The 22,624-nt window shown below is 50.1% G+C and overlaps 1 protein-coding gene across 1 annotated transcript in view; it reads right to left on the reverse strand.

Annotated features, from left to right (window-relative positions):
* Positions 1-6,741: 6,741 nt before the first annotated feature.
* The window catches only part of CASS4 (Cas scaffold protein family member 4), a 38,166-nt gene continuing 22,283 nt past the window's right edge, over positions 6,742-22,624 (reverse strand). The window contains exons 2-7 of the mRNA XM_011280758.4: positions 20,829-21,251; positions 14,938-15,039; positions 13,853-13,933; positions 11,644-12,969; positions 10,075-10,152; positions 6,742-7,969 (exon numbers count right to left, since the gene is read on the reverse strand). Of these exons, the coding sequence (XP_011279060.3) occupies positions 7,559-7,969; positions 10,075-10,152; positions 11,644-12,969; positions 13,853-13,933; positions 14,938-15,039; positions 20,829-21,251 (2,421 nt within the window). The 3' untranslated portion in view covers positions 6,742-7,558. The remainder of the gene's footprint in view (positions 7,970-10,074; positions 10,153-11,643; positions 12,970-13,852; positions 13,934-14,937; positions 15,040-20,828; positions 21,252-22,624) is intronic.

Consider the following 22,624-nt stretch of genomic DNA (forward strand, 5'->3'; position numbering starts at 1 on the left):
GCACTACGCCCGACGCGACGCAGTGGGGGCGGATCCGTTGCCAAGCCCCGGTTGCCATGGAGAGCGTCGCTAGGCGGTGGGCGAGGCCCCGCGGCCCGGCCTGCCGGAGCGCGCGCGAAGCCCTGCGCGCCGAGGGGCTGGCGGGGCGTCCCTCCCTCCTTCCGGTGGGCGCTGATTTTCTGCCGCCCTGTGGCGGTCGCTCGCCGCGGTTCGGGAGCGGGGGTGACTCAGGAGCACCCCCGGTTCTCGGGCCCCGTCCCACCCCAGCACGTCTGACTGTGGGTCTGGCACATCCCCGGAATGGGAGCGCCTGGAGGGAAAGGGGTACATTTTATTAATGCAATTAATGATGCATGTGAATGACATCTGTTGTGTCAGAGAACCATCACGTGTGCAAGGGAGAACTTGTAACTGAGCACCACCGTGACTTTAACACTCTCAACAAATCCCGTGAAGTGGTGTTCTAGTAGGTTCTGGGGGAGTAAGATTCTCTAGGCCTGCAACTTTTCATACTGCCGTGTGGACCGTCTATAGATGAAATGTTGCAGAGTTGGTCCAGGAATGTATCTGATCCACAGCCCCCTTTATTTATTTATTTATTTATTTATTTATTTATTTATTTATTTATTTATTTAAAAGCAGGTGTAGTGAACAGAGGCAGCTTTATCAAGGCTACACTGATGTTTACTTGCCTTTTCCAAGAGATAGGTTGTATTAGGTCCATAATGAGAGGCCAAATCCCTTGCAAAACCCCGGCTAAAATCCATGACTGTCTGCTTTCAGGCTCTTGACTCTCTTTCTAGTTTTTCCTTTAATTATGGTAAATATTAGGGGAAAGTCTCACCACAGCGAGTAAGGTGGACCTATACGATTGGATGTTACCTTGCTGACCACAGTGAGACATAAACAAACAACCCTGAAAATATTCCCCAGCTGGGAACAGAAAACATGTGGATATGAAAACTTCAAGGACTGTAACATTGGATTCTCTGTGACTGCAATTGATGGGAATTTAAAGAAAATAAACCTTTTAATCCGTTGGTCTCTCATTGCCTTATGATTTATTTTTATGCCAGTCACAGGGATTGTAAACTGTGAGCGTGGGGACTTTGTTTTAGTCCCCATCGTAGCCTCGGTGCCTGGAAGAACCTTTGGCTCGCTCAGTATGTATTTCCACAATAAGCCCAAAGGAAGTACAGACACGTTCAGCGAGGGTGATAAGTCCAGTTTGGGCAGGCCCTAAAACTGCTACGTACTAGGGGAATCCATTTACAAGTACAGAAATAGAGGCCTGGAAAGATCAAAGGACTCGCCCAAGGTCCCACAGCTGGTAGGAGGGAGAGCTGGGACTGGGTTCCAAGATTACTTTTCTCCCCCAAAGGACGGAAAATCAGGGACGGCATAGCATAAACCCAAAGATCTTTAGACAGACTCTCAAACCAGTGCTCTTTTCTGGCAACAGAGTCTGCCCCTCCCCTAGTTCATTTGGAGAAGTGAAAATAGAAATACCTGCTCTGCATTTAACCATGGCGGTGGACCGGGAGATTGGGAGGCACGGTTTCCTCTGTCTTTGTAACTTAGGAGGCAGGGGGTACAACGCCTTCCATTTTCCGAATGACAGACCTGAGACTGAGCTGTGCAAGGTGTCTTGGCTCAGGGGCACACGGCAGGTGAGTAACAGGAGTTCACGATGAGAGGCCTTCTCAAGTCAGGCCCACGGAACTACAAATGCCATGTTCCTTAACCTCTCCCCCAAAGCTACCGTGACACCCAGCAAAGCAGTGACCACTGGGTGGGCCGTTGAAACTCAGGCAGCTGGATTCTTTTTTCTCTTCCTCCTTGGTTTCCTCATTTAGAGTATTGGCTATTAGGCTACGCTGTGCTACCGAAAATACACAGCTTAAGCTTTTATATAGTTAATATCAGCGGTAGCAACTCATTTGTGTTGAGAGCTGGCTAAGTATCAGGTACCTCACTCGGTGTTTCACGTGCTTTGTGCCATTTTGCTTGAGCCGCGTTAGACACGCTGGAGTCATCAGCTGCTGTTACCTTCCACTGCCTTTGCTGAACGAACTGACACAGGATATTCCCTTGTGGGGATCTTTGACGACAGCTTTGCCCCAGCCAGGCTGTGGATGTGAAAGGCGGGAGATGGATGAAACCAACAGAAAGAAAACCATGAGCCCCTAGCAAAACCAGTATTTCTTAATCCCAAAAGGGTGTTTGGACCCACTGGAGAATTTGAGAAAAAAGTTTGGACTTACTCCCCGTGGAAAAATATCCGGTTGTACATAGAAAATATTGCTGCAGGTCATACGAATATGTATCTCATTCATCAGCCCCTGAGGCCCCGGCCAAGAACAAGTAGTTTAAATGTTCCTACTGCCTGTTGCAATTGTTTCCAAATGTTTTAGTCTTCTGAACCGCTGAGGGTTTGATTTCCTGTGAGCTCTCCCCCTGCGCTGTAGTTTGAAATTCTGTCTGGGGGCACCTGGGTGGCTTAGTCTGAAAGTCTGACTCTTGATTTCGGCTCTGGTCGTGATCCCAGGGGTGTGGGAGCGAGCCCCACGTCGGGTTTTGTGCTGAGCATGGAACCTGCTTAAGATTCTCTCCCTCTCTCTCCCTCTCTCTCTCTCAATACAAAAAATACAAATACAAATAAATAAAATTCTGTCTGGACAAGGCTGACAGGCAAAGTGACTCATTTTGAGAGTTGGCATGAAAAACCAACAAATATGTGTTACGGTTCTTTAAGACTTCTACAGCCACATCATTCAAGGTTACACTTAAGAGGATGTCCGAAGGAGGGTTAAAGTAAAATAAAGTGGGAAATGGAAGTAATTACTGAGATAATTCAGGACAAAAAAAATTTACTCTTAATTTGCAGTCTTAGAGAAATATTAAACATATTCCAGGAATATGCAGGCCTTATGTCTACCCATCCCGGCTCATGTCTCCCCCTTCCCCCCAGCACCCCCACCTCTCTTGGCCCCAGTCACACTGGCCCCTTCTCTCCTCTGAGGGCTCCAGGTATGTTTCTACCTCTGGGCACTTGCCTTGCTGTCCCCTCTCCAAGAACACTCTTTTCCCCTGTGTGCCAGGCTGGCTCCCTTGTATGACTCAGTGTCTGCTCTAGGACCCCTCCTCCGAGCTTCTCCCCTGACCACTACGCCCACCTCGATTTAATTTCATCATGGCACCTACCACCCCTGGCATCACATTATAAATTTAAATTTTGACATCTTGTGTGCCGTGGATTTTTTTTTGCATTGATTATGATTGTTTAAATATTGCATCAAAATAAAATGTATCTTGGTTGCTAGGTTTTCGGGTGCCCCTTTACATTTTGCGTTCAAGGAGAATGCCTCACTCACCTCACCTCTTCTCGCCCTGGTTTCCTGCCCACCCCCCCTTTCAGCTGGAAGGAAGGCTGCACGATGCAGAACCTTTGTTTTGCCCCCTGCAACACCTCTGGTGCTCAGCAGAGGCCTGATAAAGGGGAGATACTCCGTAAATATTTGTCCCATGAACGAATGAAAGGAAAAAGGCATTGGCAAATCAGCCTACCCTAAACGGGAGACTTTTGCACAGGGGAAGCTTTGGGAGAGCTGGATGCATATTGGGGGAGAATATAAAATTTTTAAAAGCTATTTTGTGTGTATATATAAAAAAGATAGTTGCCCCCAAACCAGAAACACAGCTCCCCAGTGCTTGTCACACTGGCAGATCTCTTAACTGGGTTCCTCCTCACTTCCATCCTCCTGATGAAATTTAACTTAATTGAGGTCAAGTTGCTATCACCACGGGCACCACCACACCAGCCACTATTTCCTCTTCCTACCTTGAAAGGAAGCAGTACAGAGTTCTGGGCATTAAAGAAAACTATTTAGCAAAACGTTGCTGAAGGTAAAAAAAAAAAAAAAAAAAAAAAAAAAAAAAAACCACACACACACACACACAACAACAACTGATACTATTCTACTTTTAAATGTTTTTTCAGAAGTAATTGTCCTATTGAATTAGTGGAAACTCATCCCATAACTGCTCTCTTTCAAAAAAAAAAAAAAAAGGAAGGAAACACATTTAGCTAACAGCAGCAGTTTTCAATTGTTTTAAAGCCAATGGTTTTGTACTTTGTCAACAAAGTTGAACTTGGTTTGAACTCATCTCAAATATATATATACACACACACAAATATGTACAAAAATATAGAGAGAGACAAATATGTCTCTAGATATATTTAAATTTAAATATTTATTTATTTATTTATTTATTTATTTATTTATTTATTTATTATTTGAGAGAGAGACACAGAGAGAGAGTGAATCCCAAGCAGACTCCATGCTCAGCTCTGAGCCCAACGTGGGGCTCGAGCCCATGACCCTGGGATCATGACCTGAGCTGAAATCAAGAGTCAGATGCTCAACCGACTGAGCCCCCCGGGCGCCCCAACCACATATGTTTCTCTACCTGTCTGCCTACCTACGTCTGTAGTGTTCCGAAAGCAATGGAGATCTGTTGATTACCTGTTAGAGCCTCTCACTTATGAAGGACCGAATGAGTTAAAATGTCTAAAGCGTTAGAACAGGGTCTGGAAGGTAGTAATCACTTATTCAATATGTACTGCTGTCATTACTATTGTGAGAAAATAATCTTGCCCGCTGGCGTGAACACCCATGGGTGCCTCCCCGCAGCCACCCCTCCTTCTTGCGACAACATTCCTGACTTGGGTCGGGGCCCCCGTTGGGACGCAGCTCTCCAGGGACTCTCGCATTTCTGTATGTCCTCTGGGCAGAGGCGCTGACGGCATTTTGTTCTGGATTACCTCTTCTAGGTTGTTTTCAGCAAACACCCTTGGAAGAGAGAGGTGATGTCTCCCTCCAGAGCAGAAAGAGAGCTCTGTGTGCTGCCCAGTAAAGGTCATGTTTCCCTCTGAGGCAAAACTTGGCCAGGTCTGCGCAGAGGCCATTCTAAAAGACCGGGGTCGCCTACGCTCAGGGTTCTTTGGCTTTGACACAAGCCCCCAGTGCGCACAGCATCACCTGTGCCCTCCTTTGCTTTGCCCTGGGACTTGGGGTCAGGTGGAAAGAAGGAAAGGTGAAGCACAAGCCGCTTGCGGTGCTGTGAGGAAACTCCTTCGTCTCTGTGACATAGGCCGCCTGAACAGTGTCCTTAGAAGGCTGGCTCATGAGGTCGGCCTTTGGTTGCTTATAAAAGCTGGCATTTGGGGAGGGTTCCCAGCATCCCCAGGGTTGATAAGAACGGGTCAGTCTGCCTAAACTGTTCATACAACGAGTGTCACTCGTGCTGGCTACGTGCTCTCCTTCTGGGAGCCTGGAGGTCGGGAAAAGGCTGCCGGCCATAGGAACCCCGGGCGTGAGGCTCTCGCGAGCTTCCCTGGCTGGGAACATCGCACGTGTGCTGTCACAACTTGTTGCTGGGGGAGTTGGAAGTGTCCCGTGTGACCACGGGGACAGGACTGTTGGCCACTTGAGCCTGGTGTCCTTTGTGCCTCACTCTCTGAGTCTTTCCCTTTGCTGGCCCCTTTCACTGCAATGAATCACAGCCACGACCGCGAACATAATGCTGTCTTGGGATTCCTCCTAGCAAATCATTGGACCTAGGGGTGATCTTGGGGACCCCAGACATACCCTCTGATGCCAGCGTCTGTGTCTTCTCTCAGCATCCATGACACTGGCAGGCTCACTTGTTGATTTAAAGCAGGGGGATCTCAGACACGTGATAGTTGTTGGGAGGGCCATTCTTCTCCCTCTCTCCAGACACATGGGACTGTGTGTGTGTGTGTGTGTGTGTGTGTGCATGTGGGTGAATCCCGTCTAGGTCAACCTGGGTGTTACATGCCCTGCTTGTCGTGGGCTTTCAGGGGCAGGCACTTGCTCTAAGCCAGCCCAAGCAGAATCAAACCATTTTCTTCTCCTTTGGCTACAAACCAAGGATATAACCTGGAGCAGCCACCTTGCAATCATGAGTGTTAACGCAGAGCAAGTGGGACTGAGAAACTGGGCACCCGCACCAGCCGGCCTCAACGCCAGGCTGCCCCTGGGCTATTTTAAGATACTTGAGTCAATGAATTTCCTCTCTTGCTTAAGAAAGATTGGATATGGTTTTTGATTGCTTCCAACAGAAGGAGTTCTAACTGATACTGATCACGGCTGTTCAAAGAACGGGGCCTCCCTGTTCTGGCGGAGAGAACCAAGCCAGCCCCACAAAATACGCGGTGCTTCTTTAGGGACCCTAAGAGTAACTCCGTGAAGATAACCAGCCTTCTAGCAGTCAACAGTCTAGAAGTGCCGACCGGACGAAGAGCCTGGATCTGGTGACGTTTCGGGTCACTTCCAGCCCGAAATGCAGAAGGCGTTTAGTGGCTGAGGTGTGTGGAGGGGATGCTGTAACCATAGCAACATGAGCTGAAGTCCCAGCTCCAAGGAGCGGAAAAGGAGGTGGTTTGATTCGAGAGGCGCTTCCTGCACCACCCTCAGACCCGTGCCCGGCAGTCGGTGTCCTGTCCACACCATACCTCCTGCCTGCACCACCACGAGGGACGGCTTTGCCTTTTCCGTGCTAGCCTTGCGCATGAGCACTTGGCCTCTACTGCGTCTCCTTGCACACGTCCGGGAGAAGCATTTGAATGAGACGAGTCGATATCAGAGGCTTTGCTTCGGCCCCAGAACCTGGGTGATACGGATCAGCGACTCTTCCAAGGAAAGGATTGCTACGAAGGATGTTTTGAGTCACGATTATATTTACGTAACGTTATAAACGGTAACAGATTTGAGACTGTTGAAGCATCAGCCTTTTCTGATTGGGCATGCTGAGTTTACCGACACAGAATCTGTGATACACAAAATAAATTAACAAGGAACCCAACAGAACGTGTTATGTTGGAAATAGAACATGCGTCTTTAACTTGGTTAAGGTGAGATAGCAAGTATGTACAGAGTGTAAGAGGCAGATACATAATTTGTACCAAATCTCACAGAATTAAGTCAGTCCAAATGAAAAACAGAACATTTGCTGACGCTCGCAATAGGAATTGACCACCTGAAAATAAGTCTCTCCTCCTTGACTTTCACCCTAGCACCTGATACGTCGTATATGTATCTCTCCATCATTTGTCCCTCTCCCCACTGGATTGTAAACTCCCTGAGGTCAAGGGCTCTGATTCACTGCTATACGCCCAGCACCTAGAATCTGACATATAGTACATGCCCAATAAATAAGTGTTGAATGAGTGAATTTAAGACAGGCGTGCATTCAACCAACATAAAATTCGTTTCTACCACATCACTTGGTACGCCGACCCCACACGCTGTGCTAAAACCTTAGCGAGGTCCTTACTTAATACCTGGCTCCCTATGGGATAAGTCAATGTCCTGGGGTAGCTTGGCCCCTTGGCAATACCGGCTTTGGCCACCATGGCTGTTTCTGCCTGTGGCTGTGGCCCCGGGCTGGCTTTTCACATAGGACACAGTTGCACGGCCGGGGACTGGCAAGTTGAAGCTAAGAGGTGAACAGGGAGAAGGCGGGGGAAGGAGGCTCATTCCAGCGCCCCCCTGAATTGCCGAGTGTGTTGTTCCAGCTTCTGGGCCTCGGCCTGGAGGTGCCCCAGGGCTGCCGGGCTGGGGTACTTGAGCACGGCGTGCTTGGTGGCCAGAGCGAGGTTCTTGAGCAGGCTGCAAAGGTGGCTGCTGCCACAGAGAATCTCATTGCGCATGTCCCTCTCCTGGGTCTCCTGGCACAGTGTGTCCACCAGCTTCTGTCCCACCATGATGACCAGCTTGCTCTGCGCGATGAAGATCTCGGGGGGCTGGCTGTTGCTCAGGCTGCTGTGAAATACGCCGATGGCTTTGAACAGTGCCCCGAAATAGAGCCGGCAGTGTTGAGAAAGGTGGAATCTCTTCTCAGGGTTCTGCTGACTCAGAGGCGGGGGGGTGGGGGAACAAGGATGCTGGAAGAGGGAGGAAAGTAATCGATCAGAGGCAGATTTGATCGCCAGGCTGTGGTTGTCTCCCTTTTCCTGTTTTGCTCAACGTTCTAGACTTAATATCAGAAAAAGTGCAGTTTTGTGTGGGGAGCCCCACCGTGCACCATTTGCCTAACAAATTAATGTTAATGTTTTCAAAGCACGGTTACATATGAAGTATGGTATTTACATATGCAATATTATATATTGCATTGTATATATCATCTTACGTGTTAAATACATAAAATCTCATTCAGTATTCTCAACAAACCATTAGAAGCCCGTTCTAAGAAGCAAATGGACAGAGGTGCCTGGGTGGCTCCGTTGGTTAAGTGTCCGACTTCAGCTCAGGTCACGATCTCACTTGGGGCCTTGATCCCACGGTTCGTGGGTCTGAGCCCCGCATCGGGCTCTGTGCTGACAGTGTGGAGCCTGCTTGGGATTCTCCCTCTCTCTCTGCCCCTCCCCTGCTGGCACCGTCTCTGTCTCTCTCAAGAGAAATAGAGAAACTTAAAAAAAGAGAGAAACACATCGACAGTGAATAAATCTATAACCTTAAAGAACGCAAGAAAACTCGATGAGATTTAAAAATTTACTCAAAGAATGGAATTTTCAAAAAATCCTTTCTAATTTCAGCATCGGCAATAAACCTGATCCCCCCAAATTTCCGGAAGAAATCCAAATACGCTGACCTATCTGTCCTAATATGACAATATTTCTCTAACTTGCTAACTTCATGATCTCACGGTTTGTGCGTTCAAGTCCTGCATCAGGCTCTGTGCTGACAGCTCGGAGCCCGGAGCTGCTTTGGATTCTGTGTCTCGCTCTCTCTGTCCCTCCCCTGCTCTCTCTGTGTCTCTCTCTCTCTCAAGAATAAATAAACATTAAAAAAAAATTTTAGTGGCATCGAATTTAATGGCAACCACTCCAGGGGATAATCAAAAGCCTCTTTGTTAGGTTACAGGTGGGGAGATTGATGCTCCCTGAAGCAAAGGGCTGCCTATGGTCATTTATTTTGTAAAATAAAGATCTGGAGTTGTAGGCGGAGTCTTTTCATGAAACTGCATGTTCTCTCATCCACCTGTGATCTCAAAGCTCACAGCCTAGAAGAACTCAGTGTTAGGGTCTGATTTCGTATGTTGAAACTCCACCCTGTAAGGTGAAGGTGGTAGGAGACGGGCCTTTGGGAGGTAACTAGGATTAGATGAGGTCATTTGGGTGGGGCCCTGTGATGGGACTAGTGCCCTTGTTGGAGCCCTTGTCTCTGCTCTCTGCCACCTGAGGACACAATGAGAAGACAGAGGAGAGCCCTCACCAGGATCTGCCCAAGCTGGCACCCTGATCTCAGACTTTCAGACGAGGGTTCTCGTCCCAATTTGCCCCCGAGATGTCCACATGATCAGACATCTCTGTCCTTCTCTCTTCCACTCACACCCACCCCCCAGCCAGGGAGCTGATCTGGTTCCCTGTTCTCCAGGCTCTAGGTACTCAGACAGCCTTCACCAGGGATGCCCTGTCTGCTTCCTTCTTCATCTTGACTTGCTTCATCTTTGTCTTTAAAGGAACCCACTGGTTTTACTTCTATTACCTTAAAGGAAACTTTTCAAATTGGTGACTGGAAAACCACTGTCATTTGTCACCGGTAAGAAGGAACCAACAAAACTAAGCACCATGATAACATCTTTGAATGTTTTTGAAAAAGAACATCAAGTGTCACAGAGGCGTTGGTGACACATAAGCCCCAAACCAAAATGGTTTTCCTGTTGTAACCAGAAGCATTAAAAGAGAATGTCAAAGGGAATGTGCATCCATGGTATCGAACACCATGTCAGTCCCACCCACGCTAAACCTGCGACGCCCAGAACTGTCACTCATGGTTCAAGGATCATGCTCCACATTCTGGGGCTCGTTGGACCTGTTCATCTCCGGGGCTCCTTCTACTGCCAATAGGAGGAACCATCACAAACACCACATCTATTCCCAAGGCGTCGTGGATCACGGCTATCATGCTGACTTGTTCATAGCAGGAGGTGTCTCTAGGGATAAAGCACGCGAGTCAGAAATACGGGCGAGCCGGCCCTGCCACTGACCTGTGCTTCGAGGTTTTTGTTTTCATCCAACCTTTGTTCCAAGATGGGTTTTCCTGTCTCTTCTAGATTAGGCAACTTCTGAAAAATAAAATCCCTTCCGATTACCAACCTGAGTGGTTTCGACACGGTTCAGAGGTGTTTAAGTCTACTTTAAAAGGTGAGCATTTTGGGGCGCCTGGGTGGCTCAGTCGGTAGAGCGTCCGACTTCAGCTCGGGTCGTGATCTCCCTTTGTGGGCTCGAGCCCCGCGTCGGGCTCTGTGCTGACAGCTCCGAGCCTGGAGCCCGCTTCGGATTCTGTCTCCCTCTCTCTCTGCTATCTCCTCCCATCTCCTCTTGTGCTCTGTCTCTCTCTCTCTCTCAAAAAGAAATAAACATTAAAAAAAGAAAACTTGAGCATTTATGTTTTTATTTTTGTGAATAGTTTTGCCCCCTGGTGCCTTTTTTTTTTCAACAAAGGAAACTTTGCCAGACCCAGGGCTAAATTCTGCCTACCCACATGGCCTGATATAAGGACACATAGTTTAAAAATTATGTATGTTTATATTTATGTATTTTATACCTCTTTATGTCTATATCTATATTTTTATTTATTTATTTATTTTTAATTTTTTTTTTCAACTTTTTTTTTTTTAATTTATTTTTGGGACAGAGAGAGACAGAGCATGAACGGGAGAGGGGCAGAGAGAGGGGGAGACACAGAATCGGAAACAGGCTCCAGGCTCTGAGCCATCAGCCCAGAGCCCGACGCGGGGCTCGAACTCATGGACCGCGAGATCGTGACCTGGCTGAAGTCGGACGCTCAACCGACTGCGCCACCCAGGCGCCCCTATATCTATATTTTTAAAATAGGGAATGAAAAACACCCAGGTTTCTGCTTTCTCTAGAATGTGTTAAAGCTGTTACACCAACCACCAGGCATTTTGACAGAATACCACACAAGATTGGGGCTAAAAGGGATCAAGTCGTGTTGACACAGCCCCCAGGTTACCTGCTGTATCCCTTGACACTCGCAGTCCTTGAACCAAAGGCTCTTTTCCTATCGTGTCTGAATTCACGCAGCCAAGTATTTCTAACAGTAAATGAAGGCTGGAGGCTGCTAAGAACACACACGATTTGGAAGAGTGTTTACACTTCCTGTTCTGTTTCTAAGAAACACAGAGACAATGACTAAATCTACAACTTTCAAAAATGCAAGGAAACTCGGTGGTGAGATTGAAAAATGTGCTCAAAGAACAGATTTCAAAAGGGTTTCAAAGTCCTTTCTAACCCTGGTGTTAGAGATAAGCCCCAAGACACCACGTTTCCAGAAGACGTCCAATCTGCCTGAATGTTCAAATGCCTATCTTACTTCTTAATAAGATTTCATCTAGAACAGCATTTCCATGAATTTTATTTTCTGGAAAATGGAACCAATGTCTCTCAGAAATTATCGAAAGATTATCATCATTCGATATTCAGTTATTGAACTGTTTCTAACAATTACGGAAGGATTCTCAGCGTCTAACTGATGGGCGACGTCTCCAGATAAAATTTGAAGGGCTCCTTGTGTTCTACCACTCGGAACTCACCTGTTCACAGATACTCGTCCCGTTTTTCTTTAGTATTTCAGGGGAGTGCTCCCTCTCCTTCTGTTTATCAAAAGGAGCACTTCTTTGGTATAATTCCATTTCTCTTCGGGGAAGCTGGATGCATTCGGCAAACTTAAATTGTGCGTCTGGGATCACTTGCAAGGTGTCTCCTTTTCCACAGTTCTGCTTGAAAAGGAGCTTCCCGTTGGCAATGACCATGGAGGCAAACCTCTTGACGTCTTCCGGAACCATCCGCGCCACCGTGACAAATCTCTCGAGGTCGTCCGGGCTGTTTTGGGCTTCGTCCGTCACGAGGACTTCCAGGGACCAATTGCAGCTATCCAGGCTCTCCTTTGTTCCGAGCAGGATCTGGTAGGAGTTGGAGATCGTCTGTAGCTGGTCCCTAATTCTGGCCTGAAGGTGAGTGTCACTGAGGTTGCAGGCAGTCCCACGGACCGTGCGGGCAAAATCCAGGAAAGCCCTCAAAGACTCCTCCACGTGGTCGGCGGCCCTGCGGATGGCACTGACGTTGGCCTCCAGATAGTCTCTGAACCTCCACCTCCTGCTGACAAAGAGCATCAGGCTTGCGACAGAGCCGGCCACCTTGTGCTGCAGAGACGCTGCTGTCTCTCGGGCCCAGTCCGGGTCCAAGCAGAGCTCCTTCCCTGCCTCCTCCGAGCAGGAGCTGGACGAAGAGTCCGTGGCCGTGGAGGAGCAGGAGACAATGCTGGCTCGGCTGTCGGAGCTGGAAACGGACAGGCTGTCCGCTTCCGGAGACAGCGATGGTGGCCGTCCCGAGAGCCACGAGGAGCCACGGTCCGTGACGTTCTCTGAAGCCCCTTCGGCACTCCCCAGCTCGTGCTGGGCCTGAGGGCCTCTCGGCGTTGCTTTAGGGATGTCATAAATGTTTGGCTTGGTGTTCTGCTGTTCCGCTCGGGGAATCAGAAAGCTGGAAGGAACCTTGTAGCCGACACCTTCGTCCAAGGGGAACGTGTCCCTCGAGGCCAGAAATTTATACGTAGGAATTTCTGGAAGGCTGAGTTTTTTCTGCATGGGCACATTTTTGTGCAGGTATGGATCGAGGGACCTTGCTCTGCTATTTGGAGGACAGTGGAGGCTGGACATATACCGGGGGGAGCAGCATATACTGGGGGGAGTGTGGGGCCCCGATCCTTCTGCAAAGCTGCTTAGAGATGCGTTTCTCGTACTAGCTTTTTCCGGAGATACTGGCGTGTCATAGATCCACTCAGATTTCTGAGGGCTCGGTAACGTGTTGTAGCCGCCTTGCCTCAAGGCGATCGCTGACGTCAGGGGAGCGCTCTGCCCCTGTGAAGAACCAAACAAAATTGCCCAGGTTAGTAGCGATAAAGAGAGGGTGTGAGCCACTCCTTTGACGAACGTCTGTTAGGCTGACGGCCTCCTAAATGCCAGGTACTGTGCTTCTTAAAAATCTGATTGTCACTCCCCTACTCCAGCTTCTTCAGCGGCTCCCCATTGCTGGTTTTGCTCAAGGCCCTTCACAATCCGGTTGCAGCCACCTTCAGGCCTCCACACCACTCCTGCCACCACCTTCCTCGTGGGTCCAGTCGCCCAGGGCGTTTACTGTCCCCTGAACTCAGAGTACTCACTGAGCCCACTGTATTTCATTTGGCCCAAACCAGCCCTTCTGTTCTAAAAGCCCTCCCCACCCTTTCCTTTCTACCTAACAAACTCCTATGCAACCCTCACAACCCTGTGGAGATGTCCCCCCTTTTGTAAGGCCTTCCCTGATAACCTTGGGTATAGGCGTATGCATCGTATACATGGGACAGAATTCAACGATGAACACGGGCTCCAGATTTTGAAATTAAGGCGTCTCTCCAATAAATAAAAACCTACTTTAACACATCTGTGAGGTATAGAATAATAAGCATTTAACTGAGATCCGCTGGGCTTTTGCTCCGCACCAAGCACCGTAGCAGGTCCTCTGCAGGAATATCTCAATTCTCACAATTAGTCCGCCATAAGAAACTGAGGCACGGAAAAGCTGGAGGACTCACCCAAACCACATCGCCCACCCTGTTCCTGAACATCACTGCCATCAGGTTTCCAAATGAAATAAGTTCTGCTCTGAGGCATTTGTATCCCTACTTTGGACCACGCTGATAAAACGTCCCGGAGGAGGCTCACATTTTCCTAGCAGCAAATCTCCGCGTCTCATCATACTCACACTTGGTTGGCTGGCCAAGGGACCAAGTCCTGCCTTTTGGGGGCTGGCGGGTACGTCATACAACTGCTGCTTCTCTGGCTCCTGGGGAGAGACCGAAAAGGATAGCTTGGATTTTTCCCTCCCGATGGACGCACATCACAGACTCTGCCCACGCCAGTGTTTTTTCCAAAGGAAAATGCAAACCACTGAAAACTTTGGGGCTTCCGGTCATGACGCTTGCAAGGCGGAAGCTTACATGGTTATGTTTTCAACAACGGACCCTGTGCTTTAAAAAGCTCGCCTTCTCGACCGAAGATGGGGGCAAACTAGAGAGAGAACGAAACGCAGTTGGCCTGAGTTAAAAACAGTGGCTCATTTAGTTCTGTAAGTTAGCCTTAGGGTTGACTTTAAAAGGAATCAAGGAAATTGGGACTTCGTGGGGCACCTGGGTGGCTCAGTCAGTTGCTGAGGCATCCGACTTTGGCTCAGGTCATGATCTCACGGTCCTTGGGTTTGAGCCCCGTGTCGGGCTCTGTGCTGACAGCTCGGAGCCTGGAGCTGCTTCGGATTCTGTGTCTCCTCCTCTCTCTCTGCCCCTCCCCTGATCATGCTCTGTCTCTCTCAAAAATAAATAAACATTAAACAAACAAACAGGGTGGAGAGGGCCGGGGTGAGGGTGAGGTGAGGGAGGTGAGTCCTGCATGTGTCTTTATTTAAGACTTCTGTGCCCAAGGCCAGTGCCTCCTTGTCCCATGTGGCCCTGCCTGTGCTCCTGGCACCTGTCACGGCAAAGGGATCAAGTGTATTCATCCAAGGGCCAGATGTGGGTCACACCTGAACCTGAGCAAGAGCCAGACCAGAAGTGGGGGGGTGGGGGGAGGGAGCATCTCAGGAGGCTGAGGCTGGAGGCGACCGGCCTGTCCCAGAGCCCAGGGAAGAGACTTTGTCCCCGAGCCAGTGATCACTGGCCCACCTCGGAACCTGCAGGTGGGAGGTGTTCAAAAACAGGTGTGGGAGAGGCGGGCGGTGCCTGCAGGGATGCGGGGGAGCCATCTGGGTGGTGCGGAGAGCCTCACGTGTGGGGCAGGGCCACGGCTGAGACTCACCTTCAGCACCGGGGGGCCCCGGCTCTGGGTCGGCACGTCATACACCTGGGAAGGCCGAGCAGGCAGCGAGGCCCGAGCGGGTCTGGGAATCGTGAAGAGGGCCTTGGGGAGAAAAAGAAGAGCCGTGGGAAGGAAACGTCGCCGTGGTGTCCACAGCTCAGGCTCCGTGTTACCCTCACACAGAGAAGGCACCCCCGCAGCGTGGAGGTGTTCTCCCTGCACCCTTAACACGCGGCCCTTTGCTCAGACAGCGGGGGTGGGGGGACCCAGGACATGAGAGGGGCGGGTCCGGTGGTGGAGGGCAGTCTTCTGCCTGCCTCAGCCTCAGCAGGGAGCAGCTTAGAATGCAGAGTCCTGGGCCCTGAATCTGGGTCTCTGAGTGCCCCCGGGGAGTCCTGGGCCCTGAATCTGGGTCTCCGAGTGCCCCCGGGGAGTCCTGGGCCCTGAATCTGGGTCTCCGAGTGCCCCCGGGGAGTCCTGGGCCCTGAATCTGGGTCTCCGAGTGCTCCCGGGGAGTGTGGGGATATGCAGCACCAGCCAGCCTCCAGACGATTCTGAGTTCGCTTGGGATCTGAGGCTGTAATTCGAACCCGAGGTTACTAATGTGTTCACCCGATGATGCTGAGGATGTAGCCGCGAGCCAGGCAGGCAGAGAGGCTCTAAGGGTGTAAAGTGAAGGGACTATCTGGGGTGTGGAAGGGGCAGGGGCGGGTCGCGGGACTTGTCGCTCCAGCTGAGGGCTGATGGGGCCTCGGGAGGTGACCAGACCAATGGTGGCCTCAGCCTTGGAGTCACTGGATTGCAGTGAATGTCCACTCTAGACCGGGTACCCGGCTAGCTGCTCCTGGGCGACAGCTTCCAAACCCGGCCAGAGAACCAATCACCTGACGAACTTTAAAATAAAACAGTTGAGGGGGCCCCACGTCAGCCCTCTCAAACAAGAGTGTCTCCAGGAGGGGCGCGGGAAGGGGTGATTTTCCAGGGGGGTGGGTGCCGTCTGCCAGGGTCAAGGTCTAAAGGAGGAAATAAAGTATGGACGGAGCCAGGACACAGGCTGGAAAGCGAGACAGGGCCTTGAGGAGAGCAAAAGGTCAAGTCCAGAGCGTCTGTCAGAGGCCGACTGCATTTCCCATCCGGCAGCCAGGAACCTGTCACTGCAGGGGGCTTTCCGAACTGGATCGCGGAGACTGGGAGGGCAATTCAGGCTGGGAAGGACTAGATCGGGGTCCCTTTGTTCAGGGGGGTGACCCAGCTCTGTGCCCAGCATGAAGTGAGTGCTCGTATTTCCTAATCGATCTGTTCGTTTTGGGTGAAAGAATGTGTACAGCTTGAGACAGTAGGTAGAAGACAGTGGGCCCCCCACTCATCAGGCCGGAATAACAGACTCAGATAAAGCAACAGCGAAGCAGACAGGACAAACCTGTCTCCCCCGGACGCACTCAGCTGCCCTGTGTCAAAATAACGTCCTTCTGAGTGACGACTATTTCTGACAGAGAAACCTGGCTCTCTAAAATCCTGGGCTCCCAAGAGCATTATGGCCTGAAGCTCTATCAGCGAGAAGGAAACATCCTACTCCCGTCCGCGAGGCAGGCTGGCTTTTCATCCCCAACACAGAGCTTCAGAGGGCGGGTAGCAGGTGTCCCACATCTACCTCAACCTGGCGGTCCCCAAGGAAGGAGCAGCCTGCATCAGCTTTGCAGTCTGGGCTGATGCCGACCCTTCAGACACTGCCCTGTTTTGCTCAGAGCCTATCAAGACAGGCTCTGTTTACGCTAAACCCCACCTTTCCCCAACCTCATCACGATGTATGCTACCTTCTTCTGTTTGTGGGATGCCCCGAGGTCCCTATGCGACGTGACCCCTCTCTCTCCGGTGGGCAATAAACCTGACTTTGTCCCTGTCAGTCTCAGGCTGATTGGTTTAGGACGGTGGTTCTCCACCGTAGAGGAACCTGGTTCACAAACGCCCGTGTTTCTTGGAAAACATGGGTTCAAGATGGCAATCAATTAAGGAACATGTTTGAGAAATGTGGTTTCGAAAGGTTCGGGGGGACAGACGGAGACTCCAGTTTGGGAACTAGTGGGTCTGAGAGTGATTCCACCAGGAAGTTGGACGCTTTTCACTTGAAATGTGAAAGATTCCCCTTTCTGAATTCAAACCAACATCAGATGTGTTCTTTGTATGGTGATTAAAAAAAAAAGTCGGGCTAGTATATTATATTAAGGAAGTTGGAATAAAAAGTAAAACAAAGCTCGAGATAGTGGTTACCCTGGAGGAAGTGACTCAGAGAAGGTGGGAGGGGGGCTCATGAGGTGCTAGTTTTGTTCTATTTCTTGATATGGATACTAGTGACTAAGAGGTGCCCTGAGGATCTATAGATTAATCTCAATAAAAAGCTAATTGCGGGGGCACCTGGGTGGTTCAGTCGGTTAAGCGTCTGACTTTTGCTCAGGTCACGGTCTCACGGTTTGTGAGTTTGAGCTCCCCATCTGGCTTTTGCTGTCTGCACGGACCCTGCTTCGGATCCTCTGTTCCCCCGTGTCTCTGCCCTTCCCCCAGTCATTCTTTTCCCTCGCGCGCGCTCTCTCTCTCTCTCTCAAAAATAAATAAATAAACTAAAAAAATAAAATACAACCTAACTGCAAAGAGCAGTGTCAGCCACAGAGTCAGGAAAACGGAGAGCAAGGGCGTTCAAAGTCTAGGGGCAGAGTCAGCCCCACACGGGCACGAGGAAGCTTCAGTCTCTGGTATTCGACACCCTGGGACGCTGGCTGGGCCATTTCACCTCCCTGGAAACTAACGTTCTCATCTGTAAAATGAAGCGTTGTTCCCCGGATCCACAGAGGTCTCTCCCAGCCATAGAGATGTCTGATTCTGACATGTAGGGTCCTGGATCAGTCGACTTGAGAAAGGTGACCTATTTTCACCTTCTTGGTTTTTGACTTTTGGCCAAGCTTAACCTAGGGACAGTTGGCACAGGGATGAGGGGAGTCTGTGAGGTGGGCCACCTGCCAGTTCCAAGCCTGTGGGAAAACAGCTCCGAGCTAGCCGGCTGGACCTGCCTAGTTCTATAAACCAGTGCTCCACCCAGAATGCATTTTCCCGGCCGCCCCCGGAGTCAGGCTAACTCCCAGGTTATTACATGAGCGGCTCAGAGAGGTCTGCCTTTTCCATGGATCAGAAGATTCCCAGCTGGTTTTCATCCATTTCTTCTAGCTCCTTCCTTCTCGTAGTAGAAGAAACAGTGGAATTACTTAGAATCACCAGAAGGCACAACTCGAGGAGAACTTAGACACGGCAGGGCCAGACAGGTAAACAGAGGGTGTTGGGACGTGTCCACTCTCCCAGCACAGCCCCAGAAGCCCAGTGACCCAGCCAGGCGACTCGGGACTGCTGATTCTCCAACTTAAGCAGGAGAAAAAGGCAGGAAAGTTCCCCAGGTGCTTTACTGGGGCCACCTCAAGAAAGCCTGCTCGAGCGGCCAAGGGCCCCCGGTTTCTGAATTCCCCTTTGGTGGCTGTGGTTTCTGTCAACGGCCACAGCCTCACACGAGCGAGGGCTCCAATCACGGACACGCTTCATGGTAAGGACAAGCCTCTGACCCTTTTCTGTTTATCACAGCGCCAGTCTAGAAGTTACATCCATGGTCATGAGGTGCCATGTTGTCCCCGGTCTCTTCATTCGTGTAACAAACGTTGAAGTTGGAGGAGCCTGGACTGGCTTGGGCACTCGGGGTACCTGGTCAACAACAGTCATCACACCTGTTTGTCTTTTACGGGGGGAGAGGGGGGGACTCAAATCAAATTTTGCCTTCGGCAAAGGCCACTTGTTCTCGGAGGAACAACACCGTGGCCCTGCTCTGAGGCAGCTGCTCAGACAGCAGCGGAACATGCCAGGTTTCGACGTGGACCAGCTATTCCAGAGAAAGGGGCTGTCACAGTAGGTTTGAGCAGCGTCCTTCTGGGGTTTGGAGCCAGCGCCCCTGGGTGGCAGCTGTTCCATGTAAAGGCTGTCTGGTCCTCTGCCTGGCAGCCCGGGGGGTTAGAACATCTGAGCTATTCAAAATATTTTAAGAAACCAACACCTTTCCGTTTGAAGAGGTCATTGGAAGTGGTGTGGAGGAGGCCTGGGTGGTTAGTGGAAACTTCCCAGGGCCCCCAGCACGCACACCAGGGGGAGAGTCCTTCCTGGACACACATTAAGCCAGGACCCCTGCCCAGAGCTCTGGCCAGGTGGGAAGTGTCCTTTGAGCCGAGAGCAAAGCAAACAATGCGGGAAACGCCCACAGTGGCTGAAGACCGTGCAGATGTGTTCTGCACGCCTAGCCCCTCATCAAGGCCTGGGCCTGGGGAAAACGATACGCTGTTTTTCTCCTTTCTTCTCTAAATTGCTTTCATTCCAGGGCGCCTGGGTGGCTCAGTCGCTTAAGCGTCCGACCTGGGCTCAGGTCATGATCTCACAGTTCGTGGGTTCGAGCCCCGCATCGGGCTCTGTGCTGATGGCTCAGAGCCTGGAGCCTAAGATTCTGTCTTCCTCTCTCTCTCTGCCCCTCCCACTCACACTCTGTCTCTCCCTCTCTCAAAAATAAACATTAAAAAGATTTTTAAATTGCTTTCCTTCTTAAAAAAAGTTTTTATTCTGCGTTTACCTAATGCTTCTTTTCCTCTGTTTTTTAAGTGCTATTTTTTAAAATCGCAGTTGTCATACAGGCCATATATAACACACAAATCCATTTTCTGATCTCTCTGCTCATTGTATATTTACTCAGTACCAACCTATGGGAGTCACAGTCCCAGGTGCTGGGGACACAGGAGTGAATGAAATAAAGGTCCCTGCTGGACGCCTTCTTTCACTTTCTCCTTAACCAATTCCACTTCCAAAGAGGAACCACTGTTGGTGTGTGTTTTCTTTCTTTCTTTCTTTCTTTCTTTCTTTCTTTCTTTCTTTCTTTCTTTCTTCCTTCCTTCCTTCCTTCCTTCCTTCCTTCCTTCCTTCCTTTCTTTCTTTCTTTCTTTCCTTTCAATATTTTAAATTTATTTTTGAAGGAGAGAGAGACACAGCGTGAGCAGGGGAGGGGCAGAGAGAAAGGGAGACACAGAGTCCAAAGCAGGCCTCAGGCTCTGAGCTGTCAGCACAGAGCCTGATGCAGGGCTCGAACTCACAAACCGTGAGATCATGACCTGAGCTGAAGTGGGATGCTTAACCACTGAGCCACCCAGGGGCCCCGGTGTGTGGTCTTTCAACGTGTGAGCATGCACACATACATACACACGGATCATTTTGGTTTTTGGTTGTTTTTTGTTTAAATGGCTCTTTTTTGCCTCCAAGAACGATTCCATCTTTTTTTCGCACATGCCTAATATGTGGCAGAGGTATGCCAAAACTTCTGTAACCAATCTCCCCATCCAATCTCCCCATTGACAAACGTTTAGGCATCTTTGATTCTTCCCTACAACAAAAAATGCTACAATGGTCATGGCCTCCTCATCCAGATATAGCTTTGCCTTCTTGTGTAGTTCTGCAGCAATTCTGGGAGTCAAGTTTCTTGGTTGAAGGGAGTGTGGATGTTAAGCCTGTCGAGTAATTTCTCGCCCCTGAACCCATCCTAGTGCCGGGAAAATCCATAATACTTCTGTGAGCAGGTGCACTCAACATTTGATTTCCTGTAAAGCATGGATGTCTTGGAGAGCGAGGGAATCACCGGGGTGTCGAGAATATCAGTGCTAACTGAAGTGGGGGCCAAATACAAGTTCACCGGATCACGCCTGGTTTAGGTCCCCACTTTGCACATTTAATCTCCTGAAGGACACCAAGAACTCAAGGCAGAGGGAAGCCCCTGCCTGAGTTTACACACCCTTTGCCCCACCTGTTTGACTTGGAAACACGCATACCTGTTGCGGAAAGCTTAGGGTCTTTTCACAGATGATTCCGGTTCTGGAGGGCGGGGCAGGGAGTTCGTAGACTTGGGCGGTGGTGGGTGGGGGCCCCTCCACCCAGCTCTTCATGTGCTCGTAGACGGGGCCTGGAGTCGGGGGCTTGAGCAGGGTGGGCGCCTGGTAGGTCTCCTTGGAGCTGGTGAGGGCTTCCCCCGGGCCTCTCAGGGAGGGGGGGCAGGGCCTGTCTGCGGGGACCTCAGGGAGCAGTTGGAGGCGGTTGGCAGGGGCCAGACCTTGCCGCCCATGGAGCAGACACTTCCACCAGCCCTCGCTTTCTGGCACGTTTTGTTCTAGAATGGTCAAGATGTCTCCTCTGCAGAAAGCCAGCTCGTAGAAAGAGTCTGGGTGGTTGTCATAGAGTGCTCTGGCCAGGAGGGTCTGGGGGCGGGAGGAGAAAGAATTCATCATCATTTCTGTGGCCGAAAACCATTCTACCCACACTGCTGGCTGAGAAACACTGGAGCGCATTCGTGGGTTTCCACCACCCCACAGGCTCTCGGCCCTGCTCTCTGCCTTAGTCCTGCCTCCCCTTTGGGGGTCCAGTGAAAGGTCATATCCTCGGGGAAGTCTAACTTGTGGAGTGTCCCAAACGTACTCTCACCGCACTGTTTTAATTCGGGTTTTTGTTGTTTTTCTTAATATATGAAATTTATTGTCAAATTGGTTTCCATACAACACCCAGTGCTCATCCCAAAAGGTGCCCTCCTCAATACCCATCACCCACCCTCCCCTCCCTCCCACCCCCATCAACCCTCAGTTTGTTCTCAGTTTTTAAGAGTCTCTTATGCTTTGGCTGTCTCCCACTCTAACCTCTTTTTCACCCCCTCCCCTCCCCCATGGTCTTCTGTTAAGTTTCTCAGGATCCACATAAGAGTGAAAACATATGGTATCTGTCTTTCTCTGGATGGCTTATTTCCCTTAGCATAACATTCTCCATTCCATCCACATTGCTGCAAAAGGCCAGATTTCATTCTTTCTCGTTGCCACGTAGTATTCCATTGTGTATATAAACCACAACTTCTTTATCCATTCATCAGTTGATGGACATTTAGGCTCCTTCCATAATTCGGCTATTGTTGAAAGTGCTGCTATAAACATTGGGGTACAAGTGCCCCTATGCGTCAGCACTCCTGTATCCCTTGGGTCAATTCCTAGCAGTGCTATTGCTGGGCCATAGGGTAGATCTAGTTTTAATTTTTTGAAGAACCTCCACACTGTTTTCCAGAGTGGCTGCACCAGTTTGCATTCCCACCAACAGCCACCGTTTTAATTCGTGACGGCCATGACCTGTGTGTGTGAGTACAGCCAACACATAGCTGAGTGGAAATCCTGACCCTGCCACTTCTTAGCTGTGTGCCTTGGAGCAAATTGGCTACTCTCTCTGGGCCTCAGTTTCCTGGTCTGTAAAATGGCACTAATGTTAATATCTCCCAGGGTAGGGGTAAGAATTCAATGGGTTGTTATGTACGCAAAGCTCACTGAACAGTGCCTGGCAGTCAGTAGGCGCTCTGTAGAGGTTGGCGGTTACTGTCCTAGCGATAACAGTGCCCTCTGTCTGGTCCTTATTATCTTTGTCCTGGATTGGACTGGAAGTTTGGTGACTACCGGGACCATAGCTCACCTATTTGCTGCTCTGTCCCCAGCTTCGAGCACACACTCAGGTGCATAGGAGATGCTCGGTAAATGTTCACTAATTGGTGAGTGAGGAAGCAGAGACACAACGGTTAAGGACCGGTCTATCTGTGGTCACA

The sequence above is a fragment of the Felis catus genome, chromosome A3, assembly GCF_018350175.1.
Source record: "Felis catus isolate Fca126 chromosome A3, F.catus_Fca126_mat1.0, whole genome shotgun sequence".
Lineage (NCBI taxonomy): Eukaryota > Metazoa > Chordata > Mammalia > Carnivora > Felidae > Felis > Felis catus.